The 20,159-nt window shown below is 33.3% G+C and overlaps 1 protein-coding gene across 1 annotated transcript in view; it reads right to left on the reverse strand.

Annotated features, from left to right (window-relative positions):
• The window catches only part of LOTGIDRAFT_237159 (hypothetical protein), a gene marked incomplete at both ends in the record, with an annotated part of 30,234 nt that extends 26,855 nt beyond the window's left edge, over positions 1-3,379 (reverse strand). Inside the window, 2 exons of the mRNA XM_009068995.1 lie at positions 2,774-2,842; positions 3,344-3,379. Of these exons, the coding sequence (XP_009067243.1) occupies positions 2,774-2,842; positions 3,344-3,379 (105 nt within the window). The remainder of the gene's footprint in view (positions 1-2,773; positions 2,843-3,343) is intronic.
• Positions 3,380-20,159: the final 16,780 nt, after the last annotated feature.

The following is a 20,159-nucleotide window of genomic DNA, read 5'->3' on the forward strand; positions in this document are numbered from 1 at the left end:
TTGTATTGTTTCGTTGTTTTGAAAGTTGCGACAGTAGAGAAGAAAGTGTTCAGAATTTTCAAAGGTGTGGCCGCATGAACAGGATGGATTGTCGGATATGTGCATTAAGAATTTGTGAGCGTTTAGTTGACTTTTATAATGACGTAGTTTGGTATGTATTATTTGTGATGGACGGTCGCCAGAGTAGAAATATAATGGTACAGAGGATTTTGAGGTAAATTTTACAAGCAGGGATTTAAGCTGAGAGAGGGAAGAAGAATTACGTATTGAGTCGGGCAGATTGTTCCAGATTTGTACAGTAGATGGGAGAAAAGATGATTTGTAAGCTACAGTGTTCCATGGAATAGTGCGAAAATTGTGATTGCTTCTGATGGGGTAAGGGTTTACAATCGAAATATGAGGTGGTACCAGAATTCTCAGATATTGAGGTGTTAAACCATTAATCATTTTATAAAATAGAGTTACTTTGTGACAAAAGCGACGATCGGTTAAACTTGAGAAGCCGGACTCTTTGTATAAAACTGAATGGGAAGTTCCCCGAACAAGACCTGTTATAGTGTGAATTGCGTCCAAATTGATATTTTCTAATTTAGTTTTATCTTCTTTTGTACAATTGTTCCATAAAACATCAGCATAATCAAATATTGGTAAAATGAATTGTTTGTATATAGTTTCTAGAGATTTCCTGGAGAGTCTGTATTTTAAGCTTTGAAGGCAATCGGTCATTTTAGAAGTTTTGGAAATTAAAAAATCAATATGAGAGCTCCACGAACCAGACTTATCAAAAACTACACCTAAATGTTTATGCTCATCGGAGTCATTTAAAACTATATGATTAAAATTAAGAGTAAAAAGCGACGGTTCATGTTTCCTGGAAAAAGTCATGCATTTAGTTTTATGAGGATTAAAATTTACTTTCCACTTGATAGACCACATGTGAATCAAATCTAAATCATGGTTAAGGGTGTTTCGACACCCCACTTTATTCGTCAATACTGAGATAAAGTGAGGTGTCGTCGGCAAAGAGACGAATGTTTGAAGTAATGTCTTTAGTAATATCATTAATATAGATTAAAAATAATAGTGGTCCTAAGACCGATCCCTGAGGAACCCCTGCTTTTAAAAATTGGCATCTTGAAGTCGAGCCTTTAATCACAACAGATTGGTTTCTATGTTCAATATAATTTTGTAAAAGTTTTAGAAGGTTGCCTCGGATTCCAATAGAATTCAGTTTATATGTAAGACCTTTCAACCAGATTTTGTCAAAAGCACGACTAATGTCTAAAAATACCATCTTAATTTCTTTCCCCATATCTAAAGTTGATAAAATTTGATCATATATGTCAATCAATTGAAATACAGTTGAATCTTGTTTCACAAATCCAGACTGAAATTGAGACAAGATGCGGTTTTGAGTTAAAAAATTGTAAATATGATTATACATGAGCCTTTCAAAAACTTTACCAAGTGAGCTTATCAACGAAATAGGGCGATAATTGGAACAAATACTCGGATTATCTTTCTTGAATAAAGGTATTACGTTTGCAGATTTCCAAATGTTTGGGAATATACTGTATTCCTGACAAAGGTTAAAGAGTTTTGAAAGAGGTGGAGATAAAGTGCTAGAACATAATTTAAGAATCTTATTATTAATATGATCTGGGCCATTAGCTTTATTCTGTGTTAGAGATGAGAGGAAGTAGAGGTTGAATCTGAATAAAAGGGTAGAATCAGAAAGCTCATTGCATGAGGTCAGAACTGAGTGTTAGTTAGTGCTAATCCAGTCACCATAGCACTAGCATCATCATAACACTGACAATACACCAGCTTAAAACCAGAATAACACTCCTATTACTCTGGTGGTACTATAGTATCAGACTTAAACCTACGTGACTGTGTCACCTGCTGAGCAGCTAAATGTATGTCAAATAGAGAAAAAGGTTTTCATCTTGCTTTCTGATGCTTGGTAACTGTAACATCCCAGTCTTTCGCCCCAGTTGTGGCAAGAAAAACAAATTGGCAAATGATAACACAACACTAATCTAACATTGAGCTTTGACCTGTGTAAAACTCTAGGGGTTAGTGTAAAAGGGACATGGAAACTCATGCTAAGCCAGTGTTCTGAAATGCTGAGTTGGGATTAGTGAAACACAAAAGTTGTACTAGATTAAAACTAGTGTTAAATTGGTCACCAAATACCTCAAAGTGTAGTGTTATATCAGTGTCATCCAACACTTTGCATCATGGTACTACACTTATGCACTAATCCAACAATAACACAGAGTTCTGACCTCATTCACAGTATCGATAACCTTTTCATGAAAATAATTACTTACTACATGTATCAATCACAAGAGCCAAACATGATGAAAAATCACACATGGTTGTAAAACACATTATGTTATAGATGATAAAACAACTTACTATTCTAAATGCTTAAAGAGTTTAATTTTTCTTGAAACCATACCTCAAAAGGTTACAAAAAATAAATATAGGTCACTCATTAAACAATGTCTATTTTTGGAAATTGTCACTTTCATATTATCATTTGATATATGTATTTTACTTTTAACCTTAACACCTGATAGATTAATTTAGGTCAATTCGGGTTGTTACAGGTAATTTTTCTTCACAGTGTAAACATTGCCTATAATAGACCTTTAAAAATGGTGTACCAAAATAGGTCTGTATTTATTGAAACTGTCATACATGACTCACACACCTGGACGTTTTGGAAAGATCTAGCGGGTAAATAATAATAATTTCTACTCACCTTTTTGGCACGGATCTGTGTGACGCATTGTTCTAGGGCTGAGGCATCTCGTCTAGAACCCATTATTTCCTGAAAAAGCAAAAAGATCCCAAAGTTTTTTCATGTCACTGTGCCGTATTGTGATGGCAGATTTATCAATGGTCACCTGTACGCATGCGCACTTGACAAATTACCTGTTTCCTCATCACAGGTAGAAAAATGAAAGTAGAGTGTCATATTCATAAATACGATGACTCAATCTGATGTTGTATGATTGGACTCATATAATGACATGTTATAACAGGCAAGAGGAGGTGGGTTAATCGGATAGAATAAAGTGGTAAGGAATAGTATAATATGCAGGAATTCAATTAAATGAAACTTATAATAGGTCGGAATTCTCATTAATGTAAAAGCAATCTAAATCTGTCATAAGAATTTTTAAATAAATAATGGGCAAGGTGCGTTTCTTATTCTGTGATCAAATAATAAGTAATTATTATCTGATGTTTTGACCAAACATATAAAAATATCCAAACGATATTATCCACTTAGCCTTAGTCTAGTAGATGATAAATTTTGAAAATTTACCTGTGGGTGATTATACTTCCTATCCAGATATCGCATTTTAATTCCTTGAAAATAACAAGTACTTGTAGTAGTCCTATTACCTTAAGAGTTGAGAGATTTAAACAATGTGATAAGCCAATGATCTGCCTCTCTCTCTCAGGAATACCATATAGGTGACTCACACTCACGATGCCAATATGAATTATCCGACAATTAATGCAATTTTATTGAAATTTGTCATACCATAACATTAAAATAATTAAAACACTGTATTGCCCTGTTTATACAAGATAATTGAATAAATGCCCAAGGATATATGGTAAATTTCATTAAAGTTAATATTTCTTTCTCCTATCAAGGTGTACTAATTTATTGTAATAGTAAGAGATGTTAGGTTTTCATTCTGAAACTTGACACCAAGGTTGTACTTAATTAAGACAACATTATACCTTTCAAGTGTTGTGTTTTGACAAGTATTATTTTTTTTTTAAAAAAATTGAACTATTAACAATTCCCTACACATAACCTGCATAATATTCCGATATTCCGAGGCTAAGGTAATATTGGCTAGTGGGCATTTTTTTTCAATCAAATTTAATTGGAAGTGAATAAAATAGTAAAATGATTCACCATGGTCTAACTATGAGTAAGTGAAGGTATTACAGGTAATATGAAATAATCAATAGTAGAAATATATCATTGCCATCAATCAATCTGATCACATCAGTAGACTATTTATAATACATGGAATTACCAGGAAATATGTGTTCTATAAATAATATACTGCCAGTTGAAATGTCACATGACGGTTTTGCAGGTTAAATGATGCCATTAAAGATGGGTTTCCTTATTTTTTTAGTGTCAAATTAAGCAAACTATTTGAACTCATGAACTATAATAACTCATGAAGCTTCTAATCCTCTGCTAAAATCACAACTCATGTTAATATCACTAAGTAGGAAGGACATTCAACAATAAATTGACATTATCCAGTAAATTGATTATATTGAGAAAATAAATCTAATATTAACTTGTGATAATATCACAACAAGGAATGATATTTATATTCAACAATAAAATGACATTATCCAGTTAATTGATTATACATGTATTGAAAAAAGAAATCGAATATTAACTTGTGCTAATATCACAATAAAGAATGATTGACAATAAATTGACATTATTCAGTTCTATTAGACTCCAATTAATAATATTTAGGTTAAGAAATGATATCTAATATTGGAAGAGTTTATTCCTAGCATGGGTATGTTGTTTTCACTATGTAGGTATTATTCCACACTGCTTTATTTTATTGTAGTCATTAGTAACTGTAGGCATAAGTGGATGTAGGCATTAGTGGACGACGCCGTTCCTATCGCATATTAATTAAAAGCTCATGTATGTACAGTCTGGATAAACAAAAAAGACTTTTTGACTTTTCTTGATCATTCGCTCATTGGAATTCTGCTGGTACTTCTCTTCTAATTTAGCTAATTATGAATTAATCATGGACATGTGAGACAAACTGGTATTTTTCCAAGTCATTAGAACACCCCTACTTTCTATTCATATAAGTATTAGCATTTTCATTTTTGTAAATGAAAATAAGGGAACCCATCTTTAAACCACCAAGTATGTCAACACGATGGGTTTTAATTGTGGCCCATAAACTTCAACGTGTTACATCCAAATTCATCCAATGATATTTCATTATCTTTACAATCAATATCCTCTAAAAAAAACATATTCAGTGTATCTAAATAACGAAAAAGAAGTTTTGTCTTTATACACAAATCTCCATAAATTGAAATGAAAGATATTCTTTATAAAGGCAAGAACGTTGACATCAAAGTGTGAATAATTAAAGCCTAGTGGTCATCTCGAGATGACATTCCTGACCTTATCTCCACCTCGAGATTACCAGGTTCATGATGATGCATATTAAATACCCTGTTTAAACCAAAAGGAAATGTCATTGGCCTATAATAAGTCAGATAATGAGATGTCACACTTGCCAATAAGACCACAGATTTATATTTATATTTCTTACTTAAATAAGAATGGTATTCATGTTTATCTTACCAAACTTATTGGTTAGCATTTACAACAACCCTGCCCCGATCACGATTGTTATAACAAATCAGTGGTTGGTCCGATCAGATGGTGTTGGCTGTTATCTTTATATATATTATGTGTATTAGCACTGAGCAGATAGTTGTCGCTGTTTCATCTCAAAGACAATATACACTCAAGAATAAAGCAACTCGATTAAACTTGGGCGATCATTTCTGGATCACAATACGGACAAATTGTGAAAGGAATATTATTGGTATTATAAGATATTATTCTACCAATCTGATAAAAGAGTTAATTGTAACAAATAGATTTTATATTCAGTAACATACATGTACATTTACATTGGTAGGTATATGTCAACAAACATTAGTGGAGTCCATGTTCCTTATCCCTGTAAATTGTGATCAAAATACTTAATTAACTAAGTACACAGCTTCAACTAGTGATATATTTAAGCATGTAGTTGTTTATCGGAACCTCCCAACAGAAGCTGTTAAGTAACCGGAACCTTGTAAAACAATCAGCTGTAAACAATATATCACGGTAATGATTCGTATACATGTATTTTGGAATCAAACCCTCAGGTTGAGAGCCCATTGGTGGCATTTATCCCATATAATTCAGACAAAAACAGATATTTCTAGAAACAATGGAGAAAACCTTTCTTTATAAATTCATTTAACAAACGTATGCTTCAGATTTGTAACGTACAAAAGTGCAATTGAAATCTTGTCACAAGAAGTGTAAAGATATTGTGCGTTGTGTTGACAGCTAACATACACAGTGAGAAAACTTGATATTTGTTAACTGTTTTTACACAGAAATAATTTCTAAAGACTATGTTGATATTTGGTAAAAAGAGAAATCTCACTTGTTTAGTGCAACATGTTAAGTCTATTCTACTTTTATCTAAATGTATATTTTGAACATGAGTTCATTGATACAAAGTTTGATTAAAGAATACAATCATGTATTGTTGAACTATATTGTTGAAAGTAAGGACAGGTTTAAAGTTTGAAGAACTCAAGATCATTTAATGTCTTGATATAATTTAAAAACATGGTTCCCAATCTTTTTGACCCAATAACAAACGCGAAGCCAAGAACCATAGATTATAATAAAAGCTGATGATGCTAAGCAACGGTAATAATCTTGACAAAAACAACGAATAACCCACTTGCTACTTGCTAAAAATTTCTAGAGGAGCTTTTATATACTCTCAGTGTTGCTCGCTGTTACCCTCAGGTGGGTACCTCAGACTGGGAATCAGGAGAGATAACAGATGATGATGCTGTATGACAGGACAGATGAATAGGAAATAAATGTATGTGTATTTCTGTTTTTGCTTTGTTGTGATATTTAATGATGTATGTATGTAGGCTACATATCTGTTACTAGATTGGGTCTGGGCTTCAAATACCACTGTTTAAAGTTTTCCGGTCAGTCTTTCATTTAAATTTAATTGATGATCTTATCTATTTAATGAATGTGTCTCGGGGACATTATGACTATTAACAAGATCCCATCTCATGTTTGTGCATGGGGTAGACTAGCCCTTTTGTGATTAATGGTAGATCTGATGGTCCAGTAAACGGCAACTCTACATTTAGTACAAGTATTAAAACAAATTTCTAAACTATGTTTGTAGTCGAATTGAAGAAATCGTATTTACGTCACAGCGTTTAGATCAAAACCAATTCCTATTACCACGCGTACAATTGCTGTGGATTGAATTGGAAATTCTGTTATTTATATTGGTTCAGCTGAACAACTGGAAGCTTTGCTTCACTAATAACGGACTGAAAATAAAATATGAAGGTAAACCACCAATAAAGCTGTCTATTTCACCTATCAAGATAGTGGGTTATTTACCACATTAGGATATTGATATAGGTCAACTGTGTCTTTATTTGGTAATTTAAATATCTCCAATGTACAGGAGTGTTTCGAGAGTGGGAAGTGAACTAAAGTGAAAGGAGAATTTGTAATGTTTAAAGGGTGCATAATTAAGGTCTAATTTTCTTGTGATACTTTCGTATGATCAGGATGTTACTGAGTTTAGAACCTTCGGAATTGTACTACTAACAATAATTTAGTCCCTGAAAATACTTAGTAAAAAGACTCTTAAGTGATCATGTGACCGTTATACATTGCTACATACTTGTGAAGATGACAGAATCTTATTCTAGCTGCTAGTCAATATAACTTTTCCTAATAAAAGGTTATTTTGTGTATTACATGTATAATCAATTTGATATTTCTGCTGCTCGTCATTAGAAGATAAGATAAGAAATCTTCGATAATTTTGCATTCGTTTTATTACTGTTATCAATTCAAATTATCTCAAGTGCATCAGAAAATCATTGCTACTTTAATTGGTTATTCATGTAAAATATAAACGATCAACTTCCGCCTATTCATCTCTTAATAAATTAGGCAAATCAGTGGTAAATGAGTGCAGATTGAACACAATAGTGTCAGTTAAAAAAGCAGAATTCTCATTGAAATTTGGATCATGTTCCCACAACAATTTATTGAAGAGACACCGTGCTTTAATTCTATTATACTACAAGAAAACATTGGCCAAATCCTTTACGTTTAGTCACTCATCTGTAAGAGACAAACATTGAACGAGTGAAATTCCTTAACTCATCCAGGCGTAAAACCCAAAACAATGATCCAGCTGATTGAAGATGAATTAAAAATAATCTAAGCTTTTTTTTTCTTTTCAAAGACTGGCTGATCGGATTTCTTTCATACAAATCATTGGGTTTAATACCTACTTGTAATGAATGACCTTCCTTTAAGATTTGTATACAATTTATATTATACCCTCTACAACTAGTCAATAATAAATACTTCAGTGTAATATGGCGAAAATGGATTGAGGGCCTTAGGAGTGACATCCGACTTTAATACTTTAAGCTGTAAAGAAAAGTTGTTCGATGAATTATCTAATACGAAAACAATTTAAAAAGTAAAGGCCCAATGATTTTTCATTTCAGCATTACGCAACAGGTATCAAAGCTAACTGTAAAGTTATGGACTACCTATATAATCATTGTTCCCGATCGGTCGAGATAACATTATTTGAGATTCAAGTTGGTTGTAATGTAAACTTAAAAACATCCCGGGACATACATATCATTGGCTCGAACGAAATTCAGCCATTTGATAACAGTTATTTCTAGAAGTAACTAGAGAAATGACAATACTGCATATTTTTACTATGTTAATGTAGTAGATCTAAAACATTATTATAAAAACGTGATATGATAACATTATAAAAACATGCTATATTGATATGGCCTACTTAGTATCTCATAACAAGACATACCCAAACGATAACCAGAAATTATTTATAAAGTCTTCAAATTTCATTGTTTCATCTGTTGTATGAAATTTATGTTCCTTTATAATAATGATAGGCTAGGTACGCGTCCTTCCATATTAATTTGATGTACGTGTCCTATAAGTTTCATCCGCTTATAGGACACGTCCGCTGTGTCACATCCGCTGTGACTGATCTTCGCAACCTGGCATCTTGCATGTGGTATGGTATGTACACTCAAAAATATCCAGCCCAATATCTAAGTATGTCGTATCGAAATCAGTGTTGAATAACGAAACAGTTCAACGAATAAGATGTACGATAATAGAGGCCAGAGGAGCTAGTTCTCAGGATCAACAGTATCAAATGAAGCTCAAGATACTTTGTTGTCTACATTTCTAAATAGCTATGGGTATTCGCAATAATTCACATACACAAGTAGAAGGCATACGACATTTTTCAGATCTCAAAAGGACCATCAAACCATAATGGCAGAACACTATTGTTGCAAAAGAGACACCAAACATATTTCATCTTTGCAATAAAAAGAAACCTCAATAGGCTATATATATGTCTTAATAAGTATCATACTGTTTATAAAACTCTAATTCCCGATTTTTACGAAACCGATATTGTCAAACTATGATGATGGAAGCTTTGGTAGTACATGTGGTATGGACATTATGTGCTCAAGATCATTGCTTGTATAGAAGACTGTGTCCAATAACACCAAATACCGTCATTGCGAGGACTCTGCCATTCAATGAATCTTTGTGATGCCTTGATCTCGAGATTCGTCTTTACAATTTCATCGACCTATAATACAATCTACTCCTAGATCGTACGAGTAGGGCTTTCGACATTTCACAAACACCCTTTTCTTGATCGTCACTATGCGATGAGATATGAACCCATTAAATAGAGTCAGTGATACAGAACTAACAAGATCTTATCTTAACTTTCGAATATTTTCAACATACACAACCTGTGAACAGTCAAATCATTTGTTATTCTGGTTTCGCATGGATTGTCCTCCATGTTTTCCAGAGGTACAATTCCAAAACGTGATTCCAAACACTCATGATTCAGAGTTTAAGATGATGGCCGTTAGTTACAGTGACGTCAACTAAGATATCTCTTTTAGTGCTGCCACAAAAATGGCTATAGATGAAGTGACTAGATATAGATGGTAATTTTTACTGTGGATGTCAACTGAGGATGCCCTGTAGTTGAAGTGGTGTCAACTGATGATGACCTATAGTAATCATGTCAACCGATGCTGGCTTATGATAGCCTATAGTTGAAGTGGTATTAACTGATGCGGACCTATAATAATGATGTCAACAAATGCTGGTTTTTAATTGTATTGGTGTCAACCAAAAATTGTACATTCTTGCAGTGATGACAACTGAGGATGGCCTCTAGTTGAAATGATGCCCTTTTGAAAAAAAGTGTCAGTTCTCGACTTCAGACTGTCTTGAACATCACTATCTGATGGCAATAGGGATTCTAACATTTAATGTATAAATGTATCAGTTCAATGACCTAATGATTTAGAAAAGTATGATTTGATTTAGGACAGTTGCAGCAGTAATATGAAATATATGCGCTTTGTTTGCTCCGCTGAAATAACCATATATACATGCATAGAAAGATCGCAAACGGACTATGTTTGAATATGAATACATATCGACCCTACTTATAAAAAGTCACACCCCATAAATGACTTATAACAATGAATAACGCAATATAATATAAAGCGACATAATTATATTATGTGTATGATCTGAAGTACAAAATAACGTACAAAAAGTACACGAAGATCTGCTTTGTTAACGTTATATTCAATTAGCCATACAAGGAGTTTCAATTACTTAGTTTAAAGACGCAATCGTATTTGCTCATAATGCTATGTAGAATTTTAAAAAAGTATGCTGAAGGTTTGGCTTATGAACACCAACAACAACTAGCATTGAGGGAAAGAGAGTTAACGTTAATTCGGCATTAGCCCACACTGCACAATGTGTTATCTTATCTTATCTTACTTATCTGTTTGTCAATATTTATTGTACTATTGAATAACTACGATTTGTATATTCTATATTAACCTTTAATTGAATACAAATGATATAGTGTAGTGAATAAAATACAAATCCATACCTATCTATACTTATATTAATCAAACAAAATCCGGCTTTCATTGAAAGAAAAATAGGTAGAGACAGTAAAATGGGTGTATTTGTCAATCACGACCTTCATGACTTTTATATAGTATTTAATTTATTGCCTGCCAATGTATTTGATATCTGATTTACATTTTCACAGTAATTCGATAGAAATAGTATTGGTAGGTTATGTTATTTATCATGTGTAATGTTATTTACAATGTCATTATTTTTTTGAATATTTGACAGGAGCTTTTTGTGCCAATTTACGTGTATGTTTATTATCGTACTAAAAGGAAAACAGATTCAAAAATTTTTCTCTTTTTCTTCATGACCAATTAATCAAAGATATCAATTGCAGTGGCTCAACTAGATGAAGATCCTGAACATTACTTGCTCTACTGCCCGATACATTCAGATGTACGAAGAGATACTTTCTACCTGTTACACCCTTCTGATTTAATTATTAATACAATTTTATTCGGAACAAAATGTCAACAATTATCAATAGTCATATTCGAACAAGTTCATAAATTCATTCAGCAAACGAAAAGATTCTGCATTACCTAGATTTTCAACCAATGTCACCAGCACTGAGGTGTAGATATCATGTAAATATGTTGAGTTTAGCTCAAAATCATGTTATTCATTTTATTATCATTTTCTAATTTAATATATCATGTACTGTATGTTTCGGGGAAAGGGGTAATATAGGCGAAAGCCTGTTCCCCAATCCCTTTCATTTCTATGAATAAATATTGTTTACAAAAAAAAAAAAAAAAAAAAAAAACTAGATGAGTGGATTGGTTGGGGCCGAGAATTGTTATTTTACGTGTGCTCTCTTGCTTTCTGAGACTCTTCTGTAAGTCAATTTTATCCCTGTTAATGAAAGATTTAAAGATTTTCAGACTGTAGCTAATGCTACTCTACTTCACTTATATATAATACATACTTTTTATTTTATTTCATTAAGTTTGTATTTTTGTTTTTGGGTGGGGGAGAGCGACGGGGGGGGGGGTGAGTAGTTGAGCCACTGATCAATCGCAAAATGAACTTCGGTGTTATCATTATATTCAATAGATATACTAAATAGTAATATATTTGAATATTAAAATGATAACTCTATAAATAGTTTCAGATTAACCACGCCCAAAAGCATAGGTGGGATCACAGGTCAAATATCATACTTGATAATCATGTATTGTTTAAAGAAACTTCACATACCTTATGTCTAAGCATTATTTATCCAATTGAAACACTCTATATCCCTTTAAATCCAGACAAAATATTGCATTGAAGGTAAGCAGGAGAAAAGAGGGATGAGACCTGTCCAGAAAGATACAGGTAACAACTAGCCAAGTATACTTAGATAGGTATATCAACTCATCTATACCGTTATACGACCATATTTGGAATAGACGTGATCGTTCAGTCATCTGTACAGGTAAACTATGTAGTCGTGATTCACCAGACCTGATCAAGTTATTTTAGCCTTATACAGTAGAAAAATGCTACTGTTGTCAGTCGTGTGTAAATATTACATCTCGTGTTAAGGTTAATGTGTACCATTGATAAAACATTTATAAAACTTTACATACAAGTCAATGAGATATTTTCGTGCATTATATACAGTTAGTTATGGCCACTATGATGCCTTATTATCCCACCGATTGCACTTCAATTCTCTAGTAAATGAAATCTTATTTTAACACTGTTAATAATAGAAGGGTTTGTATTTACGTCTTTGTTCATTGAGCCCATGCTTCTAGGCAGAATCGAAAGAGACCACATTTTAGAGGTACATAGGGCTTCATTAAACTCTTACCAGTTCAAATCTGGTGTAAATTACAGTAAAACTATGTACATTTATTTTCGTATTAAATGTAAAATATACTTTTACAAGTTGTTCGCTAACGAGCAGATTTCAAGTTTCCAGTTTGGGTTCCCCTAGTCAGTTAACGCTGATAACGCTATTCTTTGCGAATAACCGAGCGTCCTTTAAATAAATTTATCAGATTTTACTTTTGCCTTGTCAAATTGCTTGGCAAGGCGCAAATCCTTGAATATTTCAATAATGCCACACAATATAACGTGCAACTCAATATTCTATCATTTTAGGCTGTGAAACAGTGAATTATTAATTAAATCTTTGATTAGTGTGGTATTCCATATGTCATAGATGTTGATTACAGACATCAATTAATTATTGTTAATAAGATCGGTCGATCCACTGAACTCATCTATGTGGTTTATTCAATGTAACCTAACGCTTCTATACTTGTAATCATATAGACCCCATTTGAAATGGAAGTGTTGGTCAGGGATATTCCCGAGGTCCACTCTAGTGATATGATCTATATATTGATAGACTGCATGTTGTAATATGTCAGTGTCAAGATAGTGTATTGTATAATATGACAATTTACTAGTGTACTTCCAATTCGATACTCTGATTTATTAAACCTAAACATAACTGTATATGAATTAATCTGTTTATCCTGTAAATGATATTATGGGTGGTTGTGGAAATTCAGGAAAGTGGATTGTTGTCCAATGAGTTGTAGATTCTGAGGTCTTCCTTGTAGGCGACTCGGTCTAGTTATGAAACAAAGGGAGGTACCTTAAGTCTCGTTTCAATATTACTGTTTGATTGTTGTATTCAATTTAACATTATTTTCCATTCAAGATTATTGAAGATGTAACACGTTGCATAACGAATGGGAACAAAATCTGATAGTTGACACAATATTTGCTTTTGGTCTGAATAGAACAGAGTATTCACATTCTCGATAATATGATGTTGGGGTGTTATACGTAGCATTCCCATATATCAGTCGACTGGACGTAACAGATCTGACAGGTATTGTTCAATCAATAATAAATAGATGAGCAATCAGTAGCCTGGAGACCTGACACGAGATTTTCACCTTGGGTAAAATAAGCAGAGGATTAACTCAACAAGGTGTGAGTCAAATTTTACTTAGCCCAGGGGGGCATCATACTTTACCTTTTTTAATTAAATAGGATTGCGAAAGAGCGAAATCAAAATATAGATTAAACACCTCGACTCTTTGTAAAGTTTGAATGTTAATTTATTATTTATGTATGCAGGTTGGAAAAAGGGTTGGACCATATCATAGCATAAGGCGGAACTCGTGGGTCCAATCGACAAAATCTTTGGAAATGTTAAGAACATATTCACAATAGTCGATGATTAAGAACAATACTGAATAAAAATAATCATATATTCTATAGTTATAATACCTCACATTTATAAGAGTTTTGAGTTTTTGTCGATTCTCAGTATAGGCTTTATTATGAAGTATTTTTTCAGCTTGTACATAACGCCACCAAACCGTTATGTACAAGCTGAAAAACAAGTATTTTTAGAAAATGGATTAGGGTTATTGACCCTATTAAGACAAACCCCGTAGGTACTATCATTGAAAATCAGGGTTTATAATAATTGCTTCATTTTAGTTTAAAGACTTTCCTTTTGTTATGAAGTACCCCCAATATAGAAATGTTACCTAGATTATGATAATTATAGGGTCATAATAATAGATTAACGCTTGTCCTTACAGTTGGGGTTAAGGGATTTGAAACTTACAAAATATTTGTTAAGAAATAACGCCTTATTAATCCCCTTAATAAAATACTATTCTATAAGGATAACATATTTTTTTTTTGTCCCCACAATGGTGAAGATTATTAAGGGGTTTATAAATTGGTCTGTTCACGTAGGGCCTATTAGGATATTTGAGGACTTGTGACTTGTTATGTCAACCTCGCCTTGGCACGGTGAATATCCTTAATAAGAGGCCAAAAAAGTCCGCGAGTTACCCCATAATCAGGCATTACCTTAACATCCAAAAAGATCAGAATTAAATTCATACTATAATATACGCGTTTGATTAACACTGTAAAATGTTTCTTCTGTCTGACATTGTTGGCTTATTATTTCAGATACTTGCATATTGTTGACTGCAACAATGAAAACGTTTTACATTCTAATATATATACTTTATTATGCTGTTAGAGGTAGGAAAAGAATGTGCAGTGATCCAGATTTGTACAGATCATTGTTTTATCCGTCAATCTCAAACGACCTGTTTTGAAAACATATCCATCAGACATCAATGTCCATGAGATGATAGTGTGCAGACACAAGGCCGAATCTTTCGTATTTAAGTAACAAGGCATTCTATTATTCTTATGTGCGAATAAATAAGCCTCCAATCTTTCAAGTACTAAATAAATAACTATGGTATGCAATTGAACCGTCTTGACGAGTTTGACAGATCTAGAGTGATTAGTATAGATTAAGCCGAGATTAAGGCACCTGGACAGATTATAAGCGGAGATTATTGCCCCGCTATTACTTTATTGACTATAATTGTTATATTGTACTGCTTTATTTATGACTGTCAAATAGTAGAAATATTTTCTCCAATCAATGTTAACGGGGAAGTAAATATTTTAGTTCTCGCGTTATTATTGAACAGTGGCCATCTATTAGTGAAAAGGACCACACTAAAATTGGCTAAAGTTATGGAGTTGTTGCTTTAAGTACCATGTCGACAACAGATGAACGCCTTTCAGATTAACACGTATATATTCAAGAAAAACACTAAGATAAGCAAATCAAATATACCCCTCTTCCTCTCCTCTTTGGTGGCTATGTTTAAATAAGAACACAAGCACAGAATATTTAATCTTGTTCCTTATGTCTTATGTCTACTAACTGCTACAAATAACATAATATACAATTAGAAACACTGAGATCATATGAATCGGTGAATAAATTGGTGAACAAAGATAATTACAAGAGCTAGCAAAAAATGTTACAAAATTAAATATTTTTACAAATAGTATGACTCTTCAGATAACAAGTAGTATCAAATGGACCTTGTTGGACCAATCTACTACAATGAATATATATATATATCTATGGAAAAGATGCTATATGACATTTCCTTTCGTAAAAAAGACGAAGTTGTCACCATGGCCGCGAAACATAGTGTAACGATTAGAGGCGAAAATGTTCAAGTCGATCCTCAGCTTTTGTTCCAGCGATTGATCATCTTAGACGAACAGAGAACAGACATGAACGACATATCTGACCTGTTTACATACGAACTAACAACTCATCCTGCATCCCTTTTTGATAATAGTGGTATGATGCGAGAGGCTAACAAGGCACAACTTTCAGAAGCGTTGGGTAGCATCGCGAAGTTTCTATTCCGGAATTTCACGTTTTAGATGAAGTTGGTTCATTATCGCACTTGATTCCGTAGAAACAAACAAACTCATCAAACTCACTTTCAATGATATATGTATGCCATATAAATATAAAGTTTCTGCTTAAAGATGGGTTCCCTTATTTTCATTTATGAAAATGAAAATGCTAATACTTATATGAATAGAAAGTAGGGCAGTTTTAATGACTTGGAAAATATCAGTTTGTCTCACATGTCCATAATTAATTCATAATTAGCTAAATTAGAAGAGAATTACCAGCAGAATTTCAAAGAGTGACCGATCAAGAAAGGTCAAAAAGTCTTTTTTTGTTTATCCAGACTGTACATACATGGGCATTTATGATTGGTTAAAACTGTTAATTATATGCAATAAGAACATAATGATTAGGAATACATGATAATTCATTAGAAACACCAATTATTCAAATAGTTGCCTAATTTGACACTAAAAAATAAGGAAACCCATTTTTAGGTTTTCTAATACTACGGTCGTGTTTGATGGGTACAACGGTTCATCCACGAAAGATGGGGCTCATCTAGGGCGAACAAAGGGCATGGTTGGTTTTAGTGCTAAAAAGCCATTGAAGTATAATAAAGGAACATTTTAAGCAAATGAAACCAACAAAAGGAACTTTATCGATTTGTTGATAAATCGGTTACATGAGCATGGTATTGGAACAAAAGTGACTGTAGGTGATGCTGACCTACTGATTGCCTACTGATTGTATAAACCGCGATTGATTACCGTGTCATTTATCGGAACACCATTTGTTGATAATATCTAGATCTTCCTGCAAAAACCTTTGAATGTTGTCAGGAATTTTACCAGAAAGATGTATGGTAGTGTCATCCGCAAAAATTTCTGGCGTGGAGTTTTTGGTGAAAAGTGGCTCGTCATTTACAAAAGTCAGAAATAGAAAGGGGGCCAAGAATGGAGCCTTGTGAGACACCACATCCATTCTTTCCAAAATATACTCTCTGTTGACTTATAGAGTTCACAATCCACATAATTACAATATATATTTTCCTTTCGACAAGGTTTGAGGAAAGTAGAAGTGCAGAGATTATCCACTTCTTAAAGAGTAGATTATAAGGATTTGGTTACGTGTACTGAAGAAAACAAAAAGGTAGAAGGATATGTAGAAGTACATACTAATGATGTTAACTGTTATACAGCTACCATGTTTGGTATCAGGTAGTATTACTGTTTATACATCACGTATATTGAGGACTTCAGCAACTTACTGGTTAGTTTGACGTGATGATGTAAAACTTCCACTCCTCTAGATGTATAGAAAGGTGTGCTATGTCAGAACCTTTGATCTTTTTACAGTGTATGTGCCATACAGAATAATCTGAAAGTATTTTTTTTATTTATTGCAATGTTTTTTGTATGAGCAAACAACTACGATCGACAAATGCATTTTTCTCGCTTGACATTTTGCTTAAAAAAAGAAAGGAAGGTAAATATGGTCTGAATTGGTCACCGACTTAAAAAGCTTATAAAGTATACATGCCACCAAGGAGATAAAGGGAAGAGATTCGAGCCATTTAAGATACAGTTATGTACATCGTGTCAAAACCACGTCGCCATTCGTCATACTTCCTCGAGGCCGTGGTAATACAAGTGACAAAAATTACCTATTCATAGCTAAATATTGCCCAATCAAAATTCACCCTGCTGTATTGGTAGCAAAATTTCAGCCAATCAAAACAAATCACTCGTTATGACGCGAACGTAAGCAAATCGAAAGCAGTGTGTCATTACATATTTTGATTACTATGTACGTAAAGAATTGAATAAGATTTTTGGCAAAAAATTGAAGCCGAGAGAAAATCAAACCTTACTTTGAACCTTATACTTTGAAAGAAAATCTTTTAAAACTGGCGACGGCAAAGCGATGTTTTGTTTACATGACCTCATTTCCGTTCTACCAATCAGATTCAAATAGCACCAATCTCATTTCCACGCCCACACAACGAAAAAACCCGTAATCGCGATACGATAAGACCATGTCAAAACCCGTATTCGTGATACGATGAGTTATGTATAGAAGGTAAAAAAACCAAATTATTCAAACGACACAGCCAGATTTTGCAAGAAACTGAAAAAATGGTGACAATCATATGTCACAAATCAATGCTATTTCCATGTGACTTGAACAATCTTGACAACTCGGAAACTGCAGCTGGACGTAATACAATCTACATGGTACATGACTACAGATCATGCTATAGTTCCAATCTCAGATTTTTCAATCTACGTGGTACATGACAACAGATTATATTATGATTCCAATCAAAGACTTTGCTATCTTGGTGGAAACTCGTAGTAGTAAGCATACGGTTAATATCTAATAATGGTGCGTTGTACCAATGCGATCCACAGATTCGGTATACGGGCTGTGGTATGATCATGTGTAGTTTCTGTAGGTAGAAGAGCTGGCCAGTCCAGTTGATATATAATACACTTACATTGAAGATACTCGGAGCCTTGTTTACCTTTTTCATCAGTGGATACCAGAGTAAATACGACCGAATTACTTGTAAATTACAAATGACATAAGATATTTCTGTCCAAACGTTACTAAACTAGGTCAATTCACTCTTCAGATGCTGAGGTAGAAAAGGTTTGGAGAAGAAATAAATGTTAAAAGAGTGGAATACACCTAGTAGATCAACAAACAGAGAAAATAGTAATATATAAAGGTCAAAGACTTGGTAAATGTAAAGAGGCGAACAGATTTTAGGAATGACAAGTGTACATGTACAATCCAAAATGTATAATATACTTAAAGCTGTTACAATTAGCAACGTATATACCACTGAATACAGAGCCGGGTGGATCAGTGAGTCCTTTGTTTGCTAACTTGAAAGTCCAGGATTTGGTCGAGATTTAACCATCAGAAATTTAAACCGATGTTAGGTATAGGTATGTAAGTCTTTTATTGTGTACCTTAAAGATCCAAAAAGGCTTATGATCCCGTCTTGACGAAATCTTCCCAATCTCACACTGCCTGTCCTCATTATCTAAATCCGGTAAAATGGGACTTTTAGTTATAAAATATTTATATGGACTCAAATTACAAGCGGAATTATCTGGTTATCATGTTGAATGTTGAGTCCATTTGGCATCACAGTCTGTAGTTGATCGATCCAATAACTTTTGCGTTGTAGACGTCTAAGATTAGGTTTGATACTAGGTGATGTAGAAACTGCATGCATGATGAAATGGTCATCATTTGAATTCGGGAAGGTTGAAGTAATTCGCAGTTGGTCTATCATAGCGATGGCCCTTGAATCGCGTTAGAAACGCCTTTGGAGTCTCGCTAACATATTGTGCATTGCATCTTTTAGGCACATGATATTCTAGTCTCCGAAAGAAATTAGGTCATTCAACAGAAATAATTTTGACGAAACTCGGTTTGAGTGCTTGTAATCACCCAAAAAAGAACCCTATTAAAAATCAGAAAAATCGAAAATTTTACTGCGAGTTATTGTCCTTATTCTTGGAAACGCAATGTTTACCTTTGAAACACTCAAGAAGGCACAATTCTTGACTGAGTTTGACGAAACTTGGTGAGATTGTTTATTATCACCATTGGATAAACTCTATTGAAAAACAAAATATCAAAAAATTGATTTATTGACCTCGTTCTTGAAAATACTTTCAATTTTTAGCTTGTAAACGCTAAAAGGAAGGATTCTTTCTGGATTTTGACAAAACTTGTTAATGCTGTTCAGTTTCACCCATATAAGTTTAAAAGGAGTGTATGACTGAAGGTTGAATATTTCATACTGGTAATTGTTACTGTACTGTCAAATATTTTTTATTCAAAATCAAAGCTGCCAGTGAGCAAATAATACTTTGCCTGGCAACTTATCTTTGACATATTATAGTAAAACATACAGGAATAGTTTTTCTATTTATTTGAATTATGAAAAATTTGGGACAAATTGTTTACCATCTAAAGATGTCTTGACGTCAAATTGGTGATGCTATC

The sequence above is a fragment of the Lottia gigantea genome (genome assembly GCF_000327385.1).
Source record: "Lottia gigantea unplaced genomic scaffold LOTGIsca_97, whole genome shotgun sequence".
NCBI lineage: Eukaryota > Metazoa > Mollusca > Gastropoda > Lottiidae > Lottia > Lottia gigantea.